Source organism: Artemia franciscana, chromosome 16, assembly GCF_032884065.1.
Source record: "Artemia franciscana chromosome 16, ASM3288406v1, whole genome shotgun sequence".
Taxonomy (NCBI): Eukaryota; Metazoa; Arthropoda; class Branchiopoda; order Anostraca; family Artemiidae; genus Artemia; species Artemia franciscana.
Window position 1 is genome coordinate 24785408 of NC_088878.1, and position 25255 is coordinate 24810662.

Sequence of the window (25255 nt, forward strand, 5' to 3'; positions counted from 1 at the left end):
ACCCATTCGTAAGTTAAAAATACATAGCTCTGAGACACAATATCATTCCAAACATCAAATTTCATTAAGATCTCATCACCCGCTCATAAGTTACAAATACCTCATTTTTTTATTTTTCAGAATTACCCCCCCCCCCCCCCAACCATGTTGGGGATCCGTTCCGGTATGTCAATCATGTATCTAGGACTTGTGCTTATTTTTCCCACCAAGTTTCATCCCGATCCCTCCACTCTAAGTTTTTTTTCAAGATTTTAGGTCTCCCCCTCCCATACGCCCCCCCCAATGTCACCAGATCCAGTCGGGATTTAAAATAACAGCTCTGAGACACGATATCCTTCCAAACATCAAATTTCATTAAGATCTGATCAACAGTTCGTAAGTTAAAAATACTTCAATTTCTATTTTTCCGAATTAACCGGCCCCCCACCCCCCCCCCCCAGATGGTCAAATTGGGAAAACGACTTTCTAATTTAAGCTGGTCCCGTCCCTGATACGCCTGCCAAATTTCATCGTCCTAGCTTACCTGGAAGTGCCTAAAGTAGCAAAACCGGGACCGACAGACAGACAGACCGACAGAATTGGCGATTGCTATATGTCACTTGGTTAATACCAAGTGCCATAAAAATGTACAACAACAAAAATGCAAAAGATCCGGAAGCTTATGCTTGTCCAAGGAACATATTATCAAAATAAAACCAATCATATAAGTTGCATAAAACACGGAAAGAAAAAACAAATAAAAGGAAAAGTTATGCGGTTTAGCGACAATAAAAATAAATAAATAGTAAATAATAATAAATATACAATTAATTAATTAGGGGAGTTCCTTTTTTGGCACCCCTACGTTCCTCTCTGCAAAGCTTAATGATCTCAGGGGTGTTCCACACTTACTCCAACTTAATGAAAAAAATAAAAATATTATACAATAGAAAGTTTAATTACCCCTACTTACATACAATTAGTGTTCTGATGTTCGCATTGTTAAGTCAGGCAGCCTTTTAGCCCTGAGACACACTTGGCGTTTTCTACAAATCGTTTATTAGAGAAAGCAACATAAAACAAGGATTATAAGGTTCTTATCTGGCTGTTGAGCTAATGCTTGGATTCTACCAGCATGGGTTCCTCTTCAGTTCTCTTCAATTGAGAGAATATCTCCTGTTCACCCAGACCACTTGTAGACTGTTCACTTGTTGAAACGTGAATGTACTCCTCTCCAGTTCCTTCAGTCCATTCCTTGAAGAATTCCTCTTCTTCAAGTTTTGATCTTAACTGAATGGCCTTTTCTTCCAATTTCTTAAATCCTTCTGCCTTTTCACGTAGAGTATTGATATGACAATCTATCAACTCATAAGCCGCTTTCTTAGACCAATCGGCTCGAGACTATAAAATAGGTCAACACTTAAAAAATCTTATATTGTATATAAATATATCTCGTGTACATGTATTATATCTGTAATAAATCAATAAATATCTTTTGCATACAAAAAAAATATGAAGAGAAGCAATGTGCAAACGATGAAGTAGGTATGAGAAAAAAGAATAAATCTTCTTAGTTTTTATTTAAGTAAACACTCATCAGAATAGATTAAGGCGACGGAGGAGCGTGTGCAGCTGTGCTGGACAAAAAGTAAATCAAAAGAGTAATTGAATGCAATAAAGACTAAGTAACTGAACAAAACCAACAATCATCTTCAATATTTAAGGTACGTAAAAATAAAGTCGCTCAATATTATACGTATATATAATATTTATCAATCATATCGTCAGCATATATAATGAATAAAATATATTAATGCATATATAAAGACAAAATACATTAAAGGAAAAAATAATCTGATGTTAGGATTGAATACCCCAAAAAGCAACAAAAATTAGTTGCATAAAGGACCGTAAAACTGGTGCAAAAAATTAGCAGGGCATGAATACAGAAAAGAGCCTTTGCTAAATTAAAAAAAGAAAAAAAAAAAAAAAAAAAAAAAATACAGATTAATTACTCGTTCTAATGATAGTTTGTTTCATTAAAGCTAGACATAGTTGATTTAAAAAAAAAACACAAGACACCAAAAAGAGTCATTCATATACAGTTACTTATTAATTACATCGTCAGTGTATATGACAAATACTTTTAAAGAAAACAAAGCCCCTACTTTCAGACATAAACACTCCAAAAGCAATAAAAAGTCAATTATATGAATGAGCGAGAAAAAGGTAAAAAAAAATTAGCAGGGCATGAATACAGAAAAGAGCCTTTGCTAAATTAAAAAAAAAAAAAAAAAAAAAAAAAAAAAAAAAAAAAAAAAATACAGATTAATTACTCGTTCTAATGATAGTTTGTTTCATTAAAGCTAGACATAGTTGATTTAAAAAAAAACACAAGACACCAAAAAGAGTCATTCATATACAGTTACTTATTAATTACATCGTCAGTGTATATGACAAATACTTTTAAAGAAAACAAAGCCCCTACTTTCAGACATAAACACTCCAAAAGCAATAAAAAGTCAATTATATGAATGAGCGAGAAAAAGGTAAAAAAAAATAAGCAAGGTATGAATAAAGAAAAGAGCTTTTGCTGAATTACAAAAAAAAACAAATTACAAAATTTGTTTTTGAATAATAAAAATAAAAGAAAAAAAGGTGCATATTAATTATTCATGCTAATGAAATGGGGCTTCATTAAAGCTAGGCATAGTCGATTTCTTTTTCTTTTTTTAAAGGAAGACAAAAAAAAATAGTCATTCATGCACAGTTATTGATTAATTATGTCGTTAGTGTTTATGACAAGTACTTTTAAAGAAAATGAAGCCCAGACTTTCAGACGTTAACACTCCAAAAGCGACAAAAAGTTAACTGTATGAACGAACGAGAAAAAGGTAGAAAAATAAGCAGAACATGAATAAAGAAAAGAGTTTTTGCTGTGAATTATCAGTAACGAATTCAAACGAAATAAGCTAATAAATTAAATTTAAAAATATCAAGAAAATATGATTGAATTAAAAATAAAGACACGAATAAATAAGCCCGAAATCATCTGGACACAAAGATAAAGGCAGTAGAACATCATACGGATGCTGTAAACACAAGGGAGTAACAGATCAGGAGGGACAGTGACAAATTATAGGAAATATTGACTTTCTCCTAATTTGACATATAAGGAGGGCGACATGTTTTAAATAGAGAGATACAATGCCAATGGGATTCAGCTGGGGTGAAAGCTTTGCTAAAGCTTGTTACACGCTTATAGAATGTAAGTCTAATATGGATCTCTCTAATTCTTACTTGTATTATGTTAAATCCTAGTAAAGGGGTGTATACCCCATTTCTTTAATAACATTATCAGATTCTTTCAAGCATGATTGTGTCAGCCTTACCATATTAGTTAAACCGCTTGCTTTTCTTTAATAATAATGAAATTCCACTTATAGCCATTACAAGAACAAGCTTTGATCTTTTATTTCTGAAATTGTGAATAATAAATACTGATTTTCAATTATAATGAAATAGCTTAAAGTAATTAAATTAAATTCTCTTCTTTTTTTAATAAACTCTTAGTTTTTTTATACCTTTGCTGTCTTGCTTATTTATAACGATGTTAGGATTTTTCAAGATTTTGTCAAGGTATCTCTCTCACTTGGTTCAATTCCTTCATTCGAGGCTTATTTAGAGGTGGTTGGGCCTTATGGCTGAGTATGGACACGGAAGCATCGCCATGAACCCCCCCCCCCCTTACAAGTGAGATAAGATAATTGTGAGACTTTTTAGGGGTTTTTCAAACCTCAAATTGAGTGAGGTTGAGCAAAACTATTTTTTTTTTATTCCTTAATCTATCTTTTCGTTGGTTGACAGCAACATAAATGCTGTTTTTTTAAAGGGTGTTTAACTTCTAAACGGGTTTGTCTCTGGCGGTCGATGTATTTGTTTAAAACTTACTATGCAAACAAGAACGCCACTTCCTGGTTCAAGTCTACAGATGGCAGCACCGACAAGAAGTTGAAAATCCTTATGTATACGATATTTCTTTGCACTGAAAAGATAAATGAAGTAACTGCAGAGAAGTAAACAGCCAGGCGTGTAATTTCAATAGTTTTAAGTTAGATTCCAAAATTATTAAACTTGAAATATTTATAAGCATAAAGTTACTACAAATTTCATAGTACAACGGAGCCTCCATAAAAAGAAACCTTAATATATTAAGGTTTTTCATTCCCCCTTGAATTTACAAAATCTCTACAATAAAGAACGTATCCAGGATTTAATTTATGTGGGGGAATTTACAAAAAAGACCTTTGCAAAACTTGTGAAATTAGTTTATATCCATTTTTGTTTATTTTTTTACAGGTCGGATGGGGTTGAAACGAGAGGAAGAGGGATTCGAAAACGGTAGCCCCCTCCCTTTTGGATGTTGCCTTAACTGTAATGTTATTTTCACCTCTAAATATTGAAGTAATTGCGGCAAAAACCCTATTATGACAAAATCTGATAGTTTTACACCTTTCAATTCACCTCTAGATATAAAAGTTACGAATAAAAAGTTTTGCACATTGAAGAAATTTCTTCAAAACAAGCCATTTATCAACAACCCAGTAATTCCATGAACCTCTATCGGATAATGATATCAAGTCACATAAACAAGTAGAAAACCATTTTAAAACTTTTTAAAAATAAAGTTTATTTTTGTAGATGTTTTGAACTAATATTACACAATTAGTAAAATAAAGAGTTCTCAGTAGTATTCTTTACCTCTTTTACTTTATATTTCTTGTGCTCAGGCATTAATTTATTTTGTTTTTATAAAATTCTTGGTTTTATTTGACTTATCAAGTCTTTAATTTACAGGTAATCAGAAAAGTATTATTGAAATTTTTTACGAGATATTTATATGAAATATTTATTTAGAATTTTTTTTTCTAATATTTTATTCGAAGTAATTTTTTATTAAAGAAGAGATATATTTATGTTTTGTTAAAAGTTATTGAAAGGATTTAAATGATTGTCTTAATTATAACATAAATATTTATTGCTTGATGCGTCTTCGTTTCTTTACGTCTCCTGGGACGTATAAAATAACATAGAAAGTAGATTTTAGTTCTCACGATTTATCGACGCTATTTATTGAAGTCTGTGAAAAAACAACTTGATACATATCGAAATCCTCGATATAACAAATTTTTCTTTTCACCCGAGAGACTCGAAACATCGAAGTTCCTTTGTATATATTGAGCATGGAAAATGTTTAGGCCAAAAAATATACTTTTTTCGTATTTTCAAAACTTATATCTTTTCCTTCGTTTTACATGCTAAGTTTAGTCTTTAGACACAGAGCAAGAAATCATTGGCTAGTGTATACAGTAAAAAACTTTGAAACAGTAAAACTCTAATGGACTGTCCAAAAACAGAAAATAAAGCTTTTTTCAGCGAAAACAGGGTATTTCAAGACCATCTTTACGAACATGTCATCATTTTTCTTGAAGAAATAAATCTTTCTTAGGACACAACATTTAAAAAATTACGATGAGTTGGTAACTACACAGCTGGAAGAAAAAAAATTGATGGCAAGAAAACAAATCAAAGTGTTGCTCCCGCAATGGATTTATTTGCAAATCCAATCATCACTTGCTGCAACACTTCATGTTGCCCACACCACACAAATAGTGAAGTTCAGTCTGTTTATTGCCATCACACGTCAGATAAAACTAATTTAAGGTTATATTATTACAAAGGTTAAATATTAAATGATGGAAAGCTTAATTTTTTGGCGAAATTTCATACAGTTAAAATGGAACATAAGATTTTGCTTCTGATAATCTCGAAATAACAATAATTTTCACACAATTTTGGTAAAAATATTTAAGATCCGTATATTTATGCTTAAAAGTGATAAATTGACTTAAGAAAAGTGGACACATAATTTAGTGTAGCTCCCACAACAATTTTGTATGCAGGATTTTTGTATCCAGGGGAATTTTATACAGTTATATAGAACAAAACCTTTATGCTTCTGATACTGACTAAGAAACCAAAATAATTTCGACACAATATCAATAAACATACTTATGGTGAGGTCATTATACTTTCTTTATGGCTTTTTACGCAACGACAGTTCATGATAAGGCCACTGAACTTCTACCATATTGTGACTCGAAGAAAATATTATAAGATAAACTTTATTTTCGCCCTGGATCACCCGTCGGCTTAAAAAACCTATTTTAGGCGGAATTAACACTAATTTTTCTTGTAGCGGATGAATAAATGTCATGAAATGTAAGGTAAGAAAAAGATTTGGCAAAAAAATGGTCTTTGTTTACCATAAATATAATTCCATTTCAAGTTTGATCGTTTTTTCACATTAGACAAACTTGAAAAAAATCATCTCAAAGCTCTATTTTTGTCAGCCATAAAATTTTTAACTCTTGGTTTAAAACACATATTTTTTTCTTTATGAAGTTACGTAAACTCGATTCAGTCGCTCGAATAAGTTTCCAGCATAAGCAATTAGAATTTGCTGCTTTGAATGAACTTCATAAAGCGTTGATGAAAAATTACCCTGAATATTAAAACACGAAAGTAAAACTATAGTAAATCATCACCTTCTTAATCTGCTTGGTACCATGCGTCTTAGCTTATTTTTTGTTGATTTTTCAACTCGGCTTCATTTAAAAATTGAAAGTATTTTTCCTCAAAATTAAATTACAGATCTTTCCTAATTTTTAAGATGTTTATGGTTGTGTAAATTTCCAACTAATGAATCCAAACGATCAGGTTTCATTTTCACTGTCGTTGGTGCTTTAATATATTTCTAATCTCCTTGTGGTACTCAAAATTTCACTACAAATATGATCGCTTTTTCCAACTATAGTCATACAGGAAACTTGTCAATCTCAATAAAGTACAGACATTTTTCTTGAGATAGGAAACATTGAATGATGTTGGTTGTTGTGGCAATGGCACACAGAGATCATTTCCTTTTAAATTATTTTTTCCTTTTTTTCATTTGAAAATAATCGCCTATTTTGTTGTTATATTTTCAGTTTGTGCACTAACCATGGTCACTAGGAGCTTTGGAGTTAATAAATATCAAATTAAGAGCCACATTTGACTTTGTATCACTCATAGGTCAGATTTTTTTGGCACGCTAATTTATAATTTCTTACCGAAAAGTTTATAGTTAATAAAAACAACTCTAAGCATTAAATGACATAAGAAATTTATTCAATACTGATCAATCATTTAAAAAGAAGAAGAAAAAAAAGATCACTTCAAAGTGAAAAAAAAGTATGTATCAATCTGAATTGCAATGATCAACTGTTTCTGAAAATATTCTAATTAGCAAAAGATTTGCCCGCATATGACACCCTAAATTATAGTGTCCATGGGCAATGGCCTCAATTTTCCTCATTGTAAATATAGCTGGAACCATATGATTTGAATAAAAACTATTTAGCTTTAAGCAATTACACAGGGGCTCAAGCCAGAAAGGTACAAGTCACAAATACATATACCAATGATGACAAGGGAAGCAGTTTTTGTAGCATTGCTAAATGGACCTTGTCAAGGAGCCACCAAAAACTATTTTAACCTATGATCTAGCTTAGTTGTTGATAGCTCTCATTGGGGGAGGTTACAATTAAAATGCTTTTCAGAAATGTTAGTCAAATTTTGTTGAACGAGTTATGAAGAAATTACAAAGTGGAAAATATGCAAATTATTTTTCATAAAGAATAAGAGACAATTGTTGAAATACACTTTTTGACTAAATAAACATTTTATATACCATGTCCCTGAACTCAGTCTGATTTCAGTATATGCTATGTTCAATATAATTCGCCTGAATTAAGGTTTTTAACCATCCCCCCCGAGAAAGTGAAACTCATCATCCGATTCCTGTCTGCTTGCCATCCATGAAAATCTTAAAATTTATAATTTAGTCACATCAGGCTTTCCAAAAATACATTAATCTTGAGAACATAATTGGAAATATTTATATTACATCATTTACAGTGCTTAATTGGGGTGGTGGTACAGAGGCAAATGATTCCTTCACTTTCTCATGAAAAAAACTTAGATATTATCTACAGCTTTAAGGTTTTATGCTCCTTGTGATACTCCATTCTGAGGGATTGGATATCAAAACAAATCTCTAACTACATCTTAAGAAGATTATCTCTTTATTCCTGCAATATAACAGCTTCAGAGATCCCTTTTATCCCTTGCTCAAAGAGAATGGGTAACTTATATGAGTGAAAATTGCCACTAGTGATGAGAAAAAGATTATCAGCATCATCTAGCGTTGGGCTACACTTTTTTGTTTTTATTTTTTATTTTTTTTAGTGTAATAATGAGAATCATTAATCTAACTAGTGTAATTGGAAAAAATTAGGATGGCAACAAATATCTGATCTCAACTCCTTACAGAAGAATAATTACAAAGCGTGAAAAAATTCTAAGTGTTGCCACATGCTAGATGGCCTTGATAGTTTGTTTTGTTTTGTAGACACTAGCAACAGCTTCTGCTCTTTAAGTTACCCATGCTCTTTGCCCTTGCTTTTGTTCTATATAAGGCTTAAATTTTGAAGCATACAACAGTACTGGAAGTTTTTTAAAAACACTGAAGTCAGAATTGTGAATCAAGCCAATCAAGCAGAAAGACCCAATAAAGGAAAAATATGGCATAAATAAGCCTAGATAAGCCCCCCACTTAGTTTATTGTTCCATAATCTAGAACAGACTCTAGCAAAGAATATGAGCCTAAAAGTCAAACATTGAAAAAAAACAAGAGCTAAGAGCTCATATGGCACGCGATATCCTTCTAAATATCAAATTTCATTGAGATCCGATCATCCGTTTGTAAGTTAAAAATACCGCATTTTTTCTAATTTTTCAGAATTACCCCCCCTCCAACTTCCCCAAAGAGAGCTGATCTGTTCCGGTTATGTCAATCATGTGTCTAGGGCATGTAATTATTTTTCCCACCAAGTTTCATCCTGATCCCACCACTCTAAGTGTTTTCCAAGATTTTAGGTTTCCCCTTCCCAACCCCCCCCCCCCAATGTCACCAAATTTGGTCGGGATTTAAAATAACAGCTCTGAGACACGATACCCTTCCAAATATCAAATTACATTAAGATCTGGTCAAACCTTTGTAAGTTAAAAATACTAATTTTTTCTATTTTTTCCGAAAAAACAGCCCCCCACTCCCCCCAGATGGTCAAATCGGGAAAACGAATATTTCTAATTTAATCTGGTCCGGTCCCTGATAGGCTTACCAAATTTTATCGTCCTAGCTTACCTGGAAGTGCCCTAAGTAGCAAAACCAGGACCAACAGACCAACAGAATTTGCGATTACTATATGTCACTTGGTTAATACCAAGTGCCATAATTGGTACAATTTGTTCCGACTTTTTTGGGTGATTATTAATATTTTTTTTTTATATATTCCTCATTTATTAATATGAAAAGTATTTTTTGAGTTAACAAGGAAGATTTTGTGAAGAGATTTTATAAGTAAACCAAGCTGTAGTATTTGTTTTCCATGAGAAAAAAAATCAAAATTTTGAATTCCTGTAAAACCAAAAAGCTATGCAAAAAACATTCATGGTTGCATATGCTCAGGAAAGGTATAAGCCTACACTGTCTCATCATACCCTCGCTGATTTTATATAGAATGACCCAAAAGAATATTCTACTCAAGCATTTAAAATATTATAACTAGTGATGAATTGGAATCACGGAAATTGTGGTTTTAAAAGGATCAGGATTGTACCCAAAATGGAGTAAATTTTCCTATTATTGAATTGATTGCACTGCGTAATTCAGCATTTTGTAAACTATGCCTTTCTTTATGGCCAAATAAAGTTATTACTCATAACTCTCTGAGACCCAATAATCTAATGTGTAAGATGTGCATACAGCAATGTACATGATGCATTGTGCCTAATTATTTATTTACTTAAACTTAGGCCTTCCCACACCAGTTGGTAACAATGCCTCTCTATAAAGACATCTCCAGCATCTTCGGCCAAAGATCATCATGATAAGTTCTTGAGAGCAATGCCTCTTTTTCTAGGCATCATCCAAGTGCAGCCATCTGTCATCTGAGCTATCAAGCTCCTGGAGGAGTCCAACACCAAACATCATCAGGCAGGCAATTACTGCCAATTCTAACTATGTTTCCCCAAAATTGCCACTGATTGCTTATGATTTTATCAATAACGAGTGGTTGCTTAGTCTTCTCTCTGAAGAATGAGTTGGTAATTTTGTCCATCCAGTCAATTCTGATAATCTGTTGAAGACAATTATTTTCAGAGCTTTGGATTCTTTTATCTAGCTGTTTGGTCACCACCCAGCTTTCAGAACAATACAATAGCACTGAAAGGACATTGCTCTTAAAGAGCCTCAATTTCAGCTTCAAAGAAAATGTGACACCTCTTCAAATGTTTCTCAACTTATCAAAGACACTTCCTGCACATGCAATATGTGTGGCTCATGGCTAATTAGAAACTACCACTATTACTACTAACAACTCACCTCAGTTGTTAGTAAGTCATTTTAGAAGAAAAGACAAAAAACAGTAAATTTTGCATCAACCAAGTCTCGCCAATTTTTATACTACTACTAACAACTCACCATACAACCGAGCCACTTGAGGCCAACACAGCTACGCACACTCCTCCATCCTAATCTATTCAAAAACTCCCTATATAAATCCTCCCAGAAAGTGCCAATTCCCTTATATCTTTCTGTATGAACTCCCACCCCAACTGCAGACAACTCGCTTTCTGTTTAGTCTTAGATGATTGGCTGAGAAGGACAATTATAGGCAATCTGTCATTATTCATCTGCAGAATGGGCTCTAGCAATCTCAAATCTCCTCTCATTAGTCCTAGAAAGCAGAATTCAAGCGCACTTTTTGAGCACACTTTGAATTTGTTCTGATATAAATACAAAATCTATAACTACACCCAGGCATGTACACACGATTTTTACATTGGATAGGTCAAAGCTTCAAAAGCTGAAGAAGCCATTTGCCTAAGCATCCACTTCCCCTTTGTATCTCCCTTGTTAACTAATAATAAGCCAAATAGTTGTAAGCCAAATAATAAGCCAACAGACCCAAAATTTTGGATAAACAGATGTTGGTTTTCTGTCATTTATTTGGATTTCTTAATTAAGCTATACGAGTTATGCTAGAACCACTCAATCAATTCTAATCAAGTTTATAATGGACAAGATAGGGTGATTCCCCAAATGCCAAATTACTTTAAGGTAAAAGTAAGCACTATCAAGCAATCATTTACTTATTTTCAACTGACCCATTTCATTTGAAGGCAGTAAATCAAGTAATACTGAATATTTGACTACTCAGCTGTGGAGAGTTCAAGTAATAAATTTATTTGAATGAAAGAGACAACATAATGCTGACATTTTATACAAAATGCTGAATTTCACAGGGACAATGATTCAAGAATCAAACAGTTTGTGGTAATAAACTGTAGTAAGGAGCGACCCAGCTCAATAGTAAAAAAAAAAACAACTAAAAAACGGAATTTAGATACTAAAAGATACATCAAAAGAATCGGATTTGTATGCTAATTTTAAACATATAAGTTTTATCAAATTTAGTCTCACTTATCAAAAGTTAAGAGCCAGAGAAAATTTGCCTTATTTTGGAAAATAGGGGGGAACCCCTAAGAGTCAAGCATTAAATTTGAAAGAAAGCATTAAAACTTAAAACGAACCGAAATTATTACGCAAGTGAGGGGTTTTTCTCCTCCTAAATACTTTTTTCTTTACGCAAAAGTATTTTTAATAATTTCAACTTATTATTCTATGACCTTTCTGATTTAGGGGACATTCTTAAAGAATTGGGACAAAATTTAAGCTTCAGTGTAAAGAGCGAGGTATTAACGAGGGGACAAACCCCCTCACATGATAAAATATACATATAAATAATATACATAATAATAAAAATATGCAAATATAGAAGTTCATTATGTAAGTTAATTCTTAAGTTATGTATATTTTTTACTAATAAAAACGTTTGTTAAAAATTAAAAACTTCTAGTTGCCTTTTTAAGTAACCGAAAAATTGGAGAGCTACTAGGCCTCCTCCCCACCCTTTTTTTCTCAAAATCGTCTAATCAAAATAAAGAGAAACCCATGTAGCCGAAAAAAAGGAATTAATATTCAATTTTCATTTTAATACTTTATGTGTGGAGAGCCAAAATCAAAAATGCATTAATTCAAAAACGTTCAGAAATTAAATAAAAACTGTTTTTTTTTTTTTTACTGACAGTAAGGAGCGACATTAAAACTTAAAATGAACAGAAATTACTCTGTGTATGAAAGGGGCTGTTCCCTTCTCAATGCCCCGCTCTTTACGCTAAAGTTTTTTAACTGTTTAATAAAGTAGAATTGACAGAGTCAAACTTTAGCGTAAAGAGTGGGGCATTGAGAGGAGAATAGCCCCTTTCATACATGGAGTAATTTCTGTTTGTTTTAAGTTTTAATGTTGCTCCTTACTTTCAGTTTAAAAAAAAAATTTTTTTATTTAATCAGAACAAGAGCCAAGAGCTCATATGGCACTTGCGATGAGGTCAAAAGAGCCAAGAGCTTCTTCCCACCAAGTTTCATTACGATCTCTCCATGAGGTCCTTCTAAATATCAAATTTCATTAAGATCTGAAAAACCATTTGTAAGTTAAAAATGCCTCATTTTTTCTAATTTTTTCTGAATTAACTGTCCTTCCACCCCCACCCACCCCCCAGATGGTCAAATCAGGGAAGCAACTATTTCTAATTTAATGTGGTCAGGTCCCTGATATGCCTACCAACTTTCAGTCATTGCTATATTGGTACCATATATAGTTTTGGATCATCTTCATGTATAAATTGCGGCAGTCCAGGATTCGAACCTGAAACCTCTCACACTCTTAGCTACAATCATACCCCTAGACCACAAGTCATACTTAAGAAGAACAATCATTTGTTTTATTGGATAATAAAAGTCTTCTCAACTATCTTTTTCACTTGCTCCCCCCCCCCTCATAGCTGAATCAGTGAAGAAATTATTTTTAATTTAATCTAGTCTGGTCCCTTATATGCCTGTCAGCTTTCATTGTCCCAGCTTATCTGGAAGTGCCCAAACAAGGAAATCCCTCCAACTCCCCAAGAAAGAGCGGATCCAGTTTAGATATGTCAATAATGTATCTGGGACATGTGCTTATTCCTCCCACCAAGTTTCATTCCAATGTCTACACTCTAAGCATGTTCCCAAGATTTGCTGTTTCCCCCTCCAACCCCCCCCCCCCCAATGTCATCGGATTTGATCGGGAGCTCTGAAACACTAGCTCCTTCTAAATATCAAATTTCATTAAGATCTGATCACCCGTTTGTAAATTAAAATACCTCATGTTTTCTCATTTTTCCAAATTAAGGACTATTTCTAATTTGATCTGGTCTGGTCCCTGATACACCAGCTAAATTTCATCATCCTAGCTTATCTGGGAGTGCCCAAAACTAGCAAAACCAGGACAGACAGACCAACAGAAATTGTAATTGCTATATGTCACTTGGTAAATATCAAGGGCCATAATATTGATTCAATCTCCAAACAAACCAAATATAATGTGATAACCTAAATATCTCCTAAAATACTACATGTCTCCTAAGGAGAAATATAGTTAAAAATATCTAAACTGAACTTAGATAAAACTAACTCATATGTCCTAGGGAGATATTTGTGAACTAAAAATCTCCTAATATAACCTAATAAACTAAATACTGAAAGCAATACTTACATATTTTCAAATGTAACTACAATTTCTGTATCAGTAACATCTGTTAAGATATCCTAAAAAATAAAGAACAATTGAAAAGCAAAATTTAACACAGGTCAAATAATTTTTTTTTCAAAATTACACCCCTCCTACTCAGGACTATTTAGAACAGGATAATTTTGTTTTATCTTGTGTATATGTAAATGACATTCCCTTAACTATCCAACATAAGATTAACACAAAGCTTTTTAGATTCAATAAAAAACAGCATTTATTTTGAATGGATGGATTACCATCTATGACTAGAAATTATTAACTGATGAAACTGCCATTGGACAGAGAAAAAATGGTGAAGTACATTAATGTTTTCTGAAAACCCAATGAGCAAATGGCTAATCAGTGTGTCATTGAACAGATGGAACATGGAAAGAAGTAAAAATTTAAGCTAGGTTTAAGCTAGTAAATTAGAAAAAAAGAGACACTTCTTCTTATTCATTTGATACTTGTGATTTATCATTCTGCAAAAAAAAAATAAATAAAAAAATCAGAAGAGCACTAGACTTGGTTTAAAATAATATATTACATACTACTTGTAACAATGCAAAATAGACAATGTTGGTTAAAAAATACAGAATTTTGATAAAATATAAAACTATATGAAATGAACCACTGAGTAGGTTTTTTTTTCTCCTTTTTAAGGTTGGAATTGTGTTAAAGCTAGAAAAGAGACAGAGAGAATATTCTATTTCATTTTAGATGGCATATTCATATGAGAAATTAATGCAAGACTATGAAAGAGAGTAGACAAGAGCTAAGAGCTCATATGGCACTTGTAAAGAGGCAAGATGAGCTAAGAGCCAAGAGATCATTTGGTATGAGCTCTAACAAAATTCTATGAATCAATAGATTGATTTAAAAGGAAAATAAGAGGCTTAATACCAGACAGGATTTAAAATAAGAGCTCTGAGTCACAATGTCCTTCTAAATATCAAAATTCATTAAGATCCAATTGCCCAGTTGTATGTTATAAATACCTAATTTTTTCTAATTTTTCCTCACCCTTTTGCCCCCAAGATGGTTGAATCTGGGAAAAGACTTTGTCAAGTCAATTTTTGCAGCTCCCTGACATGCCTACCAATTTTCTTTGTCCTAGCATGTCCATAAGCACCAAACATGCCAAATCACTAAACCCCTCCCCAAAACTCCCCCAAAGAGAGCAAATCCAGTATGATTCCATTAATCATGTATCAAAGACATTTGCTTATTCTATCCACCAAGCTTCATCCTGATTACTCCACTCCAAGTGTTTTCCAAGATTTCCCCCTCCAACTTTCCCCAATGTCAAAAGATTTGATTGGGATTTGAACTAAGAGCTCTGAGACATGGATTCCTTTTAAATATCAAGTTTCCATAAGATATGCCCCCCCCTGCCAGTTATGCTGAATCTGGTTGAGATTTAAAATAGGAGATCTGAGTCACAAGATCCTTCTAAATATGAAGTTTCTTGAAGATCCGATCAACTCTTGGTAAGTTGAAAATACATCATTTTTGTCTAATTTTTCATAATTAACTCCCCCCCCCCCAATAGAGCGGATCCATTCAAATTACGTAAATCATGTACCTAAACCTTCTGCTTATTTTTCCCACCAAGTTTCATCCCAATCCCTCCAATCTAATTGTTTTCCATGATTTTTGGTTCCCCCACCCCAAACTCCCCCCAATGTCACAAGATCCGGTTGGGACTTAAATTAAGCTTTGAGACATGATATCCTTCTATATATCAGATTTCATTGAGATCCAATCACCCATTCCTAATTTAAAAATACCTCATTTTTCTAGTTTTTCAGAATTACCCCACCCCACCCCCCCCACACAACTATCCAAAAGAGAGCAGATCTGTTCCAGTTATGTCAATCATGTTTCTATGACATGTTTCATCACTTGGATAAAATTCAGAATTTTCCCAAAGTCTAATAACAGTCCATGTGGGGTTAAAGACCTTATTAACTAATTGGGAACTTTAAAACTTCACAAATATCAATCAAGGCAAATGTCTAGGGTTAAATAATGTTTATGCAATGGTTCTCTAGCCAAGTATTATACAAAGTGTATTGAGATAAACTCAAATACATAGATTACAGATCAGAGAGTTTACATTAAGTAGACTTCAAACTTCATAGCCTTTCATTTGATCAAGATCTGGAAATGGTGCCCTCTGAGTTATCAAAACTCTTAGCTGCTTTCATCTTGCCTCTTTTTCACTGCTTATAAATTTTTGGTGCAGCCACTAGGCCTATTAGAATAGAGTACTTTACTTCAGTTTGATGCTCCTTAGACAAATATGTGTAAAACACTAAATCATGGCATCAACCTAATACAAAAAAGGTCTGCATTGCATATACTTCTGCCACATCTATGCTATTACCTTATATTACCTTACCTTAAATCACAGCTTGGAGTAATATAAGGATTTTCCATACTTGTGATGCTCCAGTGATAAAAAAAATATGTTTGGTGTAGATTGTGGCTGTTGATCTAGACTCTGCAGCTTCCCAACTGTAAAGGAACTCCTGGCAGAGCCATTTCTTATCAAGATGGGACTTGAAAGTGTCAGTTGAAGTTGCAGAAACTGTTTCCTCAGACAATTGATTCCACAGATTGATGACTCTTTGGCTGAAGAAATGACTTCTATGTCTACTCATGGAATAATGCACAGGGACCTTCATTGAATGTTCTCTTGTACCAGAATGCAAGGACTGTGCAAAGAGACTGGAAGGGTGTTTTTAGAAAGGATTTTTTTGGTAAAAATATTATCAACCCTTTTCCTTTGGTATGTCAGTGTTGGTAGCTTCAGATGATGTAGTCTTTCTATGCATGGAAATTTATTCAGGCTGCTAACCATCTTAGTGGCATGATCCTGGACATCCTCAGGCAACTTCTTATCTTTTTTTAATCTTGTGATGGTATCAATCTTCTTTGTTATTAAATAAAAAAGATAAATTTTTTTCTACTGAAAGTAAGAAGCACCATTAAAATGAAATGAAAGTGTCCCCTTTTTCAATACTTTAAAGAGAATGTTTTCAGTACTTTCAAAAAAGGTTCTGATACTAATTAAATGACCCTTATGTTTCAGAAATGTTTGTTTATTTTCTCATCATTTTTCAAATAATCCAAGGAAATCCATTCTCCTTCTTTTTAAAATTTCCCTCACCCCATGAACTTACCCTTAACAATTCTATCCTTGCTGTAAATTCCCCCAAAAAATGTCTTACCAACAATTCTACTGGAAAAACACTCCTAAACATACATTCAATTGAAGAAACAATTGTTTTTTAATTTAACTTATAATTGTTTTTCATGTCATGCCAGAATCTTACCTATGCATAAATTTTCCCTGGAAACCACCCTTACCTCACCCCCCCCCCCCTCAATGGAAAGTTGCTACTGCAGAGTTTCCCCCCTGAAAAATCCCTCCAGCATAAAAATACCCAAGAAAATTCCAACTCTATTGAATATTTCCATGGAAAATTTATCCCCAGCCCTAGAAACAATAAATGCTTAGTTTCATCACAAGCTACCTAAACTGTTACTATAGCCTACTGCAAAGTAATGCAAAAATATCAACAGTAAAATATTTACCTAACCTAGGCCTACTAATTTTTTTTGTTGGCCTATTCCTTTCTGAACAATAGCCATTAGATATGTTGACTAATTTAATGAGGGACAAAAACTGTGTTTCAAACCTCATAACCTGGTTTAATCCTGACTGAAATGCTTAGAAGAGTTTAGAAAACCTAGCAAATAGGCCTATGGAAAAATAACAGAGACATATAACTTCAAATCCTACTCAAATTAGTTGATCTGTATTTCTAAATCCTACAGCCAATGAAAGGCAGCTGAGGGTAAAAACAAAGCAAATTGGGGAAAAAGCATAGTTTTATCTATAGAACATAGAAGCAGTCTTCTATGCATATGCAATCCTCTGAGCCTCAGAAAGAGAGAAGAGGTAGCCTAGAGACAAAATGTTGAAAACACCTCAGCAAAATTTTGGTTCTGTATTTACTCCTGATAGGTTATTCATTCTCATAACTTGTTTTAACTCCAAGGTAGCAAAAGACCTTCCATGTAGAATTTTGCCAGCAGCTTAGCCATATTTTATATGAGCTTAGAAACTCGGCAAATTACAACATAATGTTATCTTTAGCCTTGCTTATACATGGATTGAGAAATATACTGCAAGGACCTTATTTTCAAAAACCACTAAACATTTCAAAGTACCTCATAATAGTGTCCATCGTCTAATAAAACTTCTACAAGTAAATCTTCCATTAAGAAAAGACCAATACGATTATGAAATTTTCATTGCCGCTTTATAGTTCTTTCTTTCTTTTTCGAAAACTAGTGAATAGAAACTTGAAATCCCTAAAATGTCTAATATCTATGCAGTAAATCCTAGCATTTGTCGGGAAAGTAAGACTGGTCAGAATTACAAATTCTACACAACACAATCCAATTTTTTTTTAAAGGAGCCTAGGTAATTATTTGATATATCCCCTGCTTAGTTTTCTTCTGATATGTTTCTCTGACGCTGAATCCTAATGAAATATACCTAAGTATGATAAAAATAAAATACTTTAGGAATGAATTTGGGCTATATATTTGCACATATGGGGGGAAGGGGTAGATATAGCGAGTATGCATACCCAATGTGTTAGGTACAATTATTTTCCATATTATGAAGTAAGAATTGTTTTCTAACATCAAACTGTCAAAATAATTCCCCCCCCCCGCTAATTTGCGAATATGTAGCCCAAACTATATATTTTCCATATATTCAGTCACTTCTTTTTGTCTTGTCTCAGGCTGAGCTGAAAGGGTAAAATTGTTGCAAACAGTAAAAGTGAATTTACCACCCGATGCCTATTTTAATGCTGTTTACAAATATATTAATCGCTTTTACTGCAAACTCAGATCTAAGCACGTTATGACCTCTAAAAGCACTTTTTGACCTCTTAAAAATGACCTATATATGGGGTCATTACAAATCTGTAATAGTTTAGAAACAAATTTGGGCTATATATTTCCACATCAGGGGGTGGGGTTAAAGTAGAGCATATATTAAATACGTAAACCATTGCTATATTTTTTGTGTGTGTGTCTTTTTGCCCATCGAATTCTGATGAAAAGAAAGATCACCACTGCAACAGCACACACAAACAAAAAAATAATACAGCAATGGTTATTTTACTATTTAATATATGCTATGCTTTAACCCCACCCCTCTGATGTGCAAATATATAGCCAGAATATGTTTCTAAACTAGTTCCCGAAGCTGCGCCGAATCGAAATTCAGCCGCGGCGGGGAGAATTTATGTCGCCGGTGCGGCGCGCCACCGATTTTTCGGCGTTTTTGCAATTTTTAAGGCATTTTCCAGTAACTTTTTAATTTTCTTTGGAATTTTTAATACAGTCTTTATAGAAATTCTTAGCAGTTTTCACAATATTTATAAAACCTGAATTCTCTTTCTTTTGTCATTACCTAGTTATATAATATCTTGTCCAAGTGTTTAGGCATTGTTTATACAGAGGCCACTAAGATCTACAATATTCGCCTTACGACATGACTTTGCAAAAACTAGCAGAGGTTTCTGTATCGTATGATTTACGCTTAACTCAGCAAGCGGTAGACTAGAAAATATGAGTGTAGGACTGCCCATAAGATTGAGAGTTTGGAGTCCGTGTTCAAATACCAAATACCCTTTAATGGTGCATGTATATAATAATAAAAAAAAATTGACAAAAAGATCCATTGTAGCTGAGTGCAAAAGCTTAAATTATTCCTTTGAAAGCTTTGACTACCTTGTAATTATCATGTATGAAAATGAGCTTATTCATGCGATGTGGAGCTAACATCGAACGTTTGGCAGTGAATATAAACCCTGCACCACCGACAACTCTTTCTGCTGCTACACTTGTCGCCGGCGACAATAAAACTTTTCGGGCTAAAGCTGCGAGCTGAGCACAATACCTTTTTCAGAACGATATTGTTGGATTGAGTGTCTCCACCAAGTCAGGATTCTTGGCTCTTCTGGCTTCAGCTGCCAAGCTCAGGTACAAATCTACCTAAAGTAGAATTCTCATATCATTTAATTTTCACAAGGTTTAAGACGTCTCGAAACTAAGTAAGATTTTTTGTTCCTTTAAAGGACTGTGAAACATATTCTTTTATGTCTTTTTAACAAAGGGCCTTTTTTATGCCTTTTTAACAAGCAAGAAAATTTTTAAATCAACACCAAACGCGTCCTCACATGCAAGCTTCAGAAGAAGTTTTGGCCAAGAGTCAAAATTTTGTTGAGCTGCACAACAATAAATCATATCTTCACATCTGTGCAGTATCTTTCTGTCTTTGACTGAAACTTCTTTTATTCCATACTTAATTTTCTTAATTATTCTTTTTTTTTACAATTCTTTCAACTCCACCAATGGCAAAAAAAACGAACATACTAAAATTTGCCCATAACAAAGTCTGTAGCCTAAAAATAGATATGCAATTGAATTATTGATTTTGAAAAGTCCGATTTTTATTTAATTCTCTGCAAAGTTCCTTATTGTATTATTGAACTACAGTTTACTTTACTGCATGCTCTTTGGTGTATTGATCTGAACATAGAAATCAAGTAGGCAGTAACGTTCTGACAATAAAAAATTGAAATTTACCCTACCTGACGCCAAATCACATCATCACTCTCGTCCTGCTCCGTTTCATCTTCGTGACTGAGCTGATCAAGAAGCTTTCTCTTTTTAGACAAATTCTCATTACGAGGTTTTGGGGTTGGGGATTTAGTGGCTGCATCGGTTGACTCAAGAGCTTACAAAGATTCTTCTTCCTCAGGTTCTTCGTCAAAAAGAACTCGCGCAATGCTAGCACGCCCACCACTACTCATTATAAAGAAACTGATGTCCGTCTCTGACACAAAGGTTTTCACAATTTTAAATTAAAATTTTCCTTTTGTTCTTTTTCCCTGTAAAATAAGGTCGTCAATCTCTCTGATCTTTAAGATCTCGAAATCTAAAAGCCCTGATTGATCTTGTGTGTCATTTTTCTTTTAAATTCAAAATGGAGGTGCTGTGTCCTGTTTTCTCTTGGAGGTGAGCTTTCAGTATCCCACGGCGCAGCTGTGCAACATTTAGGGTCGGAAGAAACTCTTTTTCTATGGCCTCCATTGCCATTGCAAATTTTCATAACAAACAACAAAGATCAGTCATAAGTTCCACTTCGTCGTCGTCTGGAACAAGCTCTGGTTTCCCTTTTTTGCACAGAATACTTGACAAAGGACCTTTGTGTTGAAGAATGCTCTGGATCATGCTGAAAGTGGCGTTCCACCTTGTGGGCAAGTCCCGTTTGAGTGATTGGTTCTGCTCATGACTAGGTAACATGGGAGACAGCTCCTCAGCAACCTATACAATGGGTAACTGAGCATCAGCGTAAAGAGCCTCATCCAAATCACTAAATGTTTCAAGTAAAAAAAAGTTTTCTGGACGTTCAAAGTCAATCTCCTTTGTAAGATCTGCACCTTTGTATGTGAGGGCCTTGAAAATCAATCTTGCCTTTTTTACCACCTCTCCAACCTCACATACCTGATATATTCCATCAACTGTGATGAGGCTATGGAGTCCATGAGCCATACAGTCTTGAGACTTGGAGTCTAAACGGTCCAGGTCGCAAGCTTCCGCAAAATTTTATCCTTTGTCAGGTACCATTGTCAAGTTTTTTCCTGCGATGTCAAAAAGCTTCAACGTAGCACAGTAGTCTTTGCGGATATTTTTGGCGGTATGGCGATCAGTCATGAAGCATGAGGTATTAAGAGTCACATTTCGCATTTCGAACTCATCATTCAGATATACGAGGCGGTGGCACTGGTAACTAAGGTGCCGGTATGAGTCAGTCCAAATATCAAGAGCAACAGCAGCTGTGTTTTTCACGTGTTCAGGTTCTTTAAAGAGCAGCTCCTTAATAGCTGTGAAACATGAAGTGTAAACGTCCTGTAGACAATTTGTTGCAATGTTTCTGTCACTGGGTAGGTCACCTGCATTAGGTACTATATCATGTTTCACACAGAAATCTCCAAATCCTGTCCCATTCACAACTCCAAATGGTAAACAGTCAATACTTCAAAGAAGTGCAATGTCGCGTCCAAGTGTAAATTTTGCTTCTTTTCTCATGCTTGCATTTGATCTGGGAGTGTCTCAAACTGATATGACTGTCAGATTTCCCTTTGTTTGTACCACCTGCTTTGTCTGCAACCTTGAGTAATTGAACTTCTTCGTCAGATTCGTAGACAGTCTTTAGATGGCTTAAGAGATTTCCAGTGCTAACTCCCCTATTGGACCTGGCTAGTCCCTTAAAAATACACTTCAGAACCTTCTACATGTCTGAATTAAGGAAGCAGGTTTCATTGTCACTATAGGAATGATGGCTCTTATCAATTGTTTGGTTTGGTGAGTGGGAGGAGCTCTATCCACTACTGCAGCACTATGCCATTTCAATGCACATTTTCAACAAACTTCTTCTTTTTCCAACCAACAACAAAGAATACTATTCAGCTCTGATGTACAGGAGGGATCCCTCCATCCAAGGGTCCATTTTAATAAATTTCCTTCATTGTCTATTTCCAATATTAATCTCAGGAGTACTCAAAGTTTCAGTCATTTTTTACCTCGAGTATATCTATAGTATTATCCATGTTATTATCCTTTTTTGAACAAAACAGTTCTGGGCTAAATGTAAAATGAGGCCCAGAATACCTACTCAGGTGTTTGCAAGGACCTTTAATTAGCTAATTGGCTATTAGTAACAACATAACGGCACTGTGAGAAGCTATACTACAAAAAGCCTGGTTAAACAAGAAAATTAAAAGTCGGCCTGTTACAAGAACTCTGAGATGCCCCTGTAAACCCAATGAAAACTTTATAGCCTGCGTAGTTGAATAGTAATTTTATGAAAAACTTGCATGTCTTGATAATGCAATAGTACAGAATACTTTACTTTGATGTGCCTCGCACTCTGCTACTTATGCAGTAGCATTCAGTAGCATCCCAACCCAGGGGCGTTCTGACTCCTTCCTGATTGGGGGGGGGGATACAGCTTCAGAATTTTACTGGAATGTTTGGAGATTTTACCGCAATTTTTCAATGATTTACCGGACTCGGTCGAGGCTTTACCTAAGCGAAATTCTTGTAGATTCCTTGAGAAATGATCTCGTGGATTCCTAAAAAATGATCAAGTTCCGGCGAATTTATCAAATTTTACTAGTTTTTTTACCAACAGACCTTCTTGGGATGGGTGGGTTGTAGCCCCCCCCCCCTTTCGATGCCCTTGTCCTCACCTTATCCCAGTAACACCCAATCTTGCTATAGTCAGTTACAGTCATATCATAATGTTATTTTTACAAACAACTTCATACAGCTATTTTGAGACAATCTTTCATTTGGAAGGCAGATCTCAGTTCTTTATTGGAGTCATTTTAATAGAACGTCAAATAACCTGCTTGAAACGCGTCCACAAGACAGCCACAACACTTCAGAATGCAGGAAGAGAGTGTGTGCTTTGAAGTCATGTCCTATAAAATGATTTAAAGTTACTTAGCATGTGACAAACAGTCATATTATTTTGGAATTACATAAGTTGGATAATTAGACAAACTTGCTTCGTTGGGTCCTCACATACAAAGGTGCAGATCTTACAAAGGAGATTGACTTTGAACGTTCAGAAAACTTTTTTTTACTTGAAACATTTAGTGATTGGATGAGTCTCTTTCCGCTGATGCTCAGTTGCCCATTGTACAGGTTGCTGAGGAGCTGCCTCCCATGTTACCTAGTCATGAGCAGTACAAATCACTCAAATGGGACTTGCCCACAAGGTGGAACGCCTCTTTCAGCATCATCCAGAGCGTTCTTCAACACAAAGGTCCTTTGTCAAGTGTTCTGTGCAAAATAGGGAAACCAGAGCTTGTTCCGGATGACGACGAAGTGGAACTTATGACTGATCTTTGTTGTTTGCTATCAAAAATTTGCAATGACAATGGAGGCCATAGAAAGAGAGTTTCTTTCAACCCTAAATGTTGCACTGCTGCGCCGTGGGATACTGAAAGCTCACCTCCAAGAGGAAACAGGAGACAGCACCTCCATTTTGATTTCAAAAGAAAACTGACAAACCAGATCAATTTCCGTTTCCCAAGGGATGATCTTATGGTGACAGCAGGGCTTTTAGATTTCGAGATCTTCAAGATCAGAGAGATTGACGACCATATTTTACAGGGAAAAAGAACAAAAGGAAAATTTTGATTTAAAATGGTGAAAACCTTTGTGTCGGAGACGGACATTAGTTTCTTTATAATGAGTAGTGGTGGGCGTGCTAGTGTTGTGCGAGCTCTTTTTGACGAAGAACCTGAGGAAGAAGAATCTTTGTAAGCTCTTGAGTCAACCGATGCAGTTACTAAATCCCTAACCCCAAAACCTCGTAATGAGAATTTTTCTAAAAAGAGAAAGCTTCTTGATCAGATCAGTCAAGAAGATGAAACGGAGCAGGACGAGAGTGATGATGTGATTTGGCGTCAGGTAGGGTAAATTTCAATTTTTTATTGTCAGAACGTTACTGCCTACTTGATTTCTCTGTTCAGATCAATACATCAAAGAGTATGCAGTAAAGTAAACTGTAGTTCACTAATACAATAAGGAACTTTGCAGAGAATTAAATAAAAATTGAACTTTTCGAAATCAATAATTCAATTACATATCTATTTTTAGGCTACAAACTTTGTTAAGGGTAAATTTTTGTATGTTCATTTTTTTTGCCATTGGTGGAGTTGAAAGAATTGTAAAAAAAAGAATAATTAAGAAAATTAAGTATGGAATAAAAGAAGTTTCAGTCAAAGACAGATAGTTACTGCACAGATATGAAGATATGATTTATTGTTGTGCAGCTCAACAAAGTTTTGACTCTTGGCCAAAACTTCTTCTGAAGCTTGCATGTGAGGAGCCGTTTGGTGTTGATTTTACAATATTTTCTTGCTAGTTAAAAAGGCATAAAAAAGGCCCTTTGTTAAAAAGACATAAAAGAATATGTTTCACAGTCCTTTAAAGGAACAAGAAAATCTATCTTACTTAGTTTTGAGGCGTCTTAAACCTTGTGGAAACTTGATGATATGAGAATTCTATTTTAGGTGGATTTGTACCTGAGCTTGGCAGCTGAAGCCAGAAGAGCCAAGAATCCTGACCTGGTGGGGACACTCTATCCAACAATATCGTTCTGGAAAAGGTATCGTGCTCAGCTCGCAGCTTTAGCCCGAAAAGTTTTATTGTCGCCGTTGACAAGTGTAGCAGCAGAAAGAGTTTTCGGTGGTGCAGGGTTTATATTCACTGCCAAACGTTCGATGTTAGCTCCACATCGCGTGAATAAGCTCATTTTTATACGTGATAAT

At 34.5% G+C, this 25255-nt stretch overlaps 1 protein-coding gene across 1 annotated transcript; it reads right to left on the reverse strand.

Annotated features, from left to right (window-relative positions):
* Window positions 1-1021: 1021 nt before the first annotated feature.
* On the reverse strand, window positions 1022-20719 carry LOC136036797 (uncharacterized). Its single transcript, XM_065719128.1, has 5 exons — window positions 20649-20719; window positions 19635-19803; window positions 13797-13849; window positions 3931-4024; window positions 1022-1380 (listed from the first exon to the last, which is right to left on the reverse strand). Exons 1-5 carry the CDS (start codon window positions 20717-20719, stop codon window positions 1093-1095), a joined length of 675 nt encoding a protein of 224 aa, XP_065575200.1. The 3' UTR covers window positions 1022-1092.
* Window positions 20720-25255: the final 4536 nt, after the last annotated feature.

What these genes read in the sequence shown, in the direction of transcription:
- LOC136036797 (XM_065719128.1), bottom strand. Translation starts at nt 20,719, where the DNA reads ATGAGTAGTGGTGGGCGTGCTAGCATTGCGCGAGTTCTTTTTGACGAA. An exon ending in TCATACATGATAATTACAAG is followed by an intron (nt 13,850 to 19,634) that starts GTAGTCAAAGCT and finishes TTTATTTTTTAG; the next exon opens with GATATCTTAACAGATGTTAC. An exon ending in GTGGCGTTCTTGTTTGCATA is followed by an intron (nt 1,381 to 3,930) that starts GTAAGTTTTAAA and finishes CCTATTTTATAG; the next exon opens with TCTCGAGCCGATTGGTCTAA.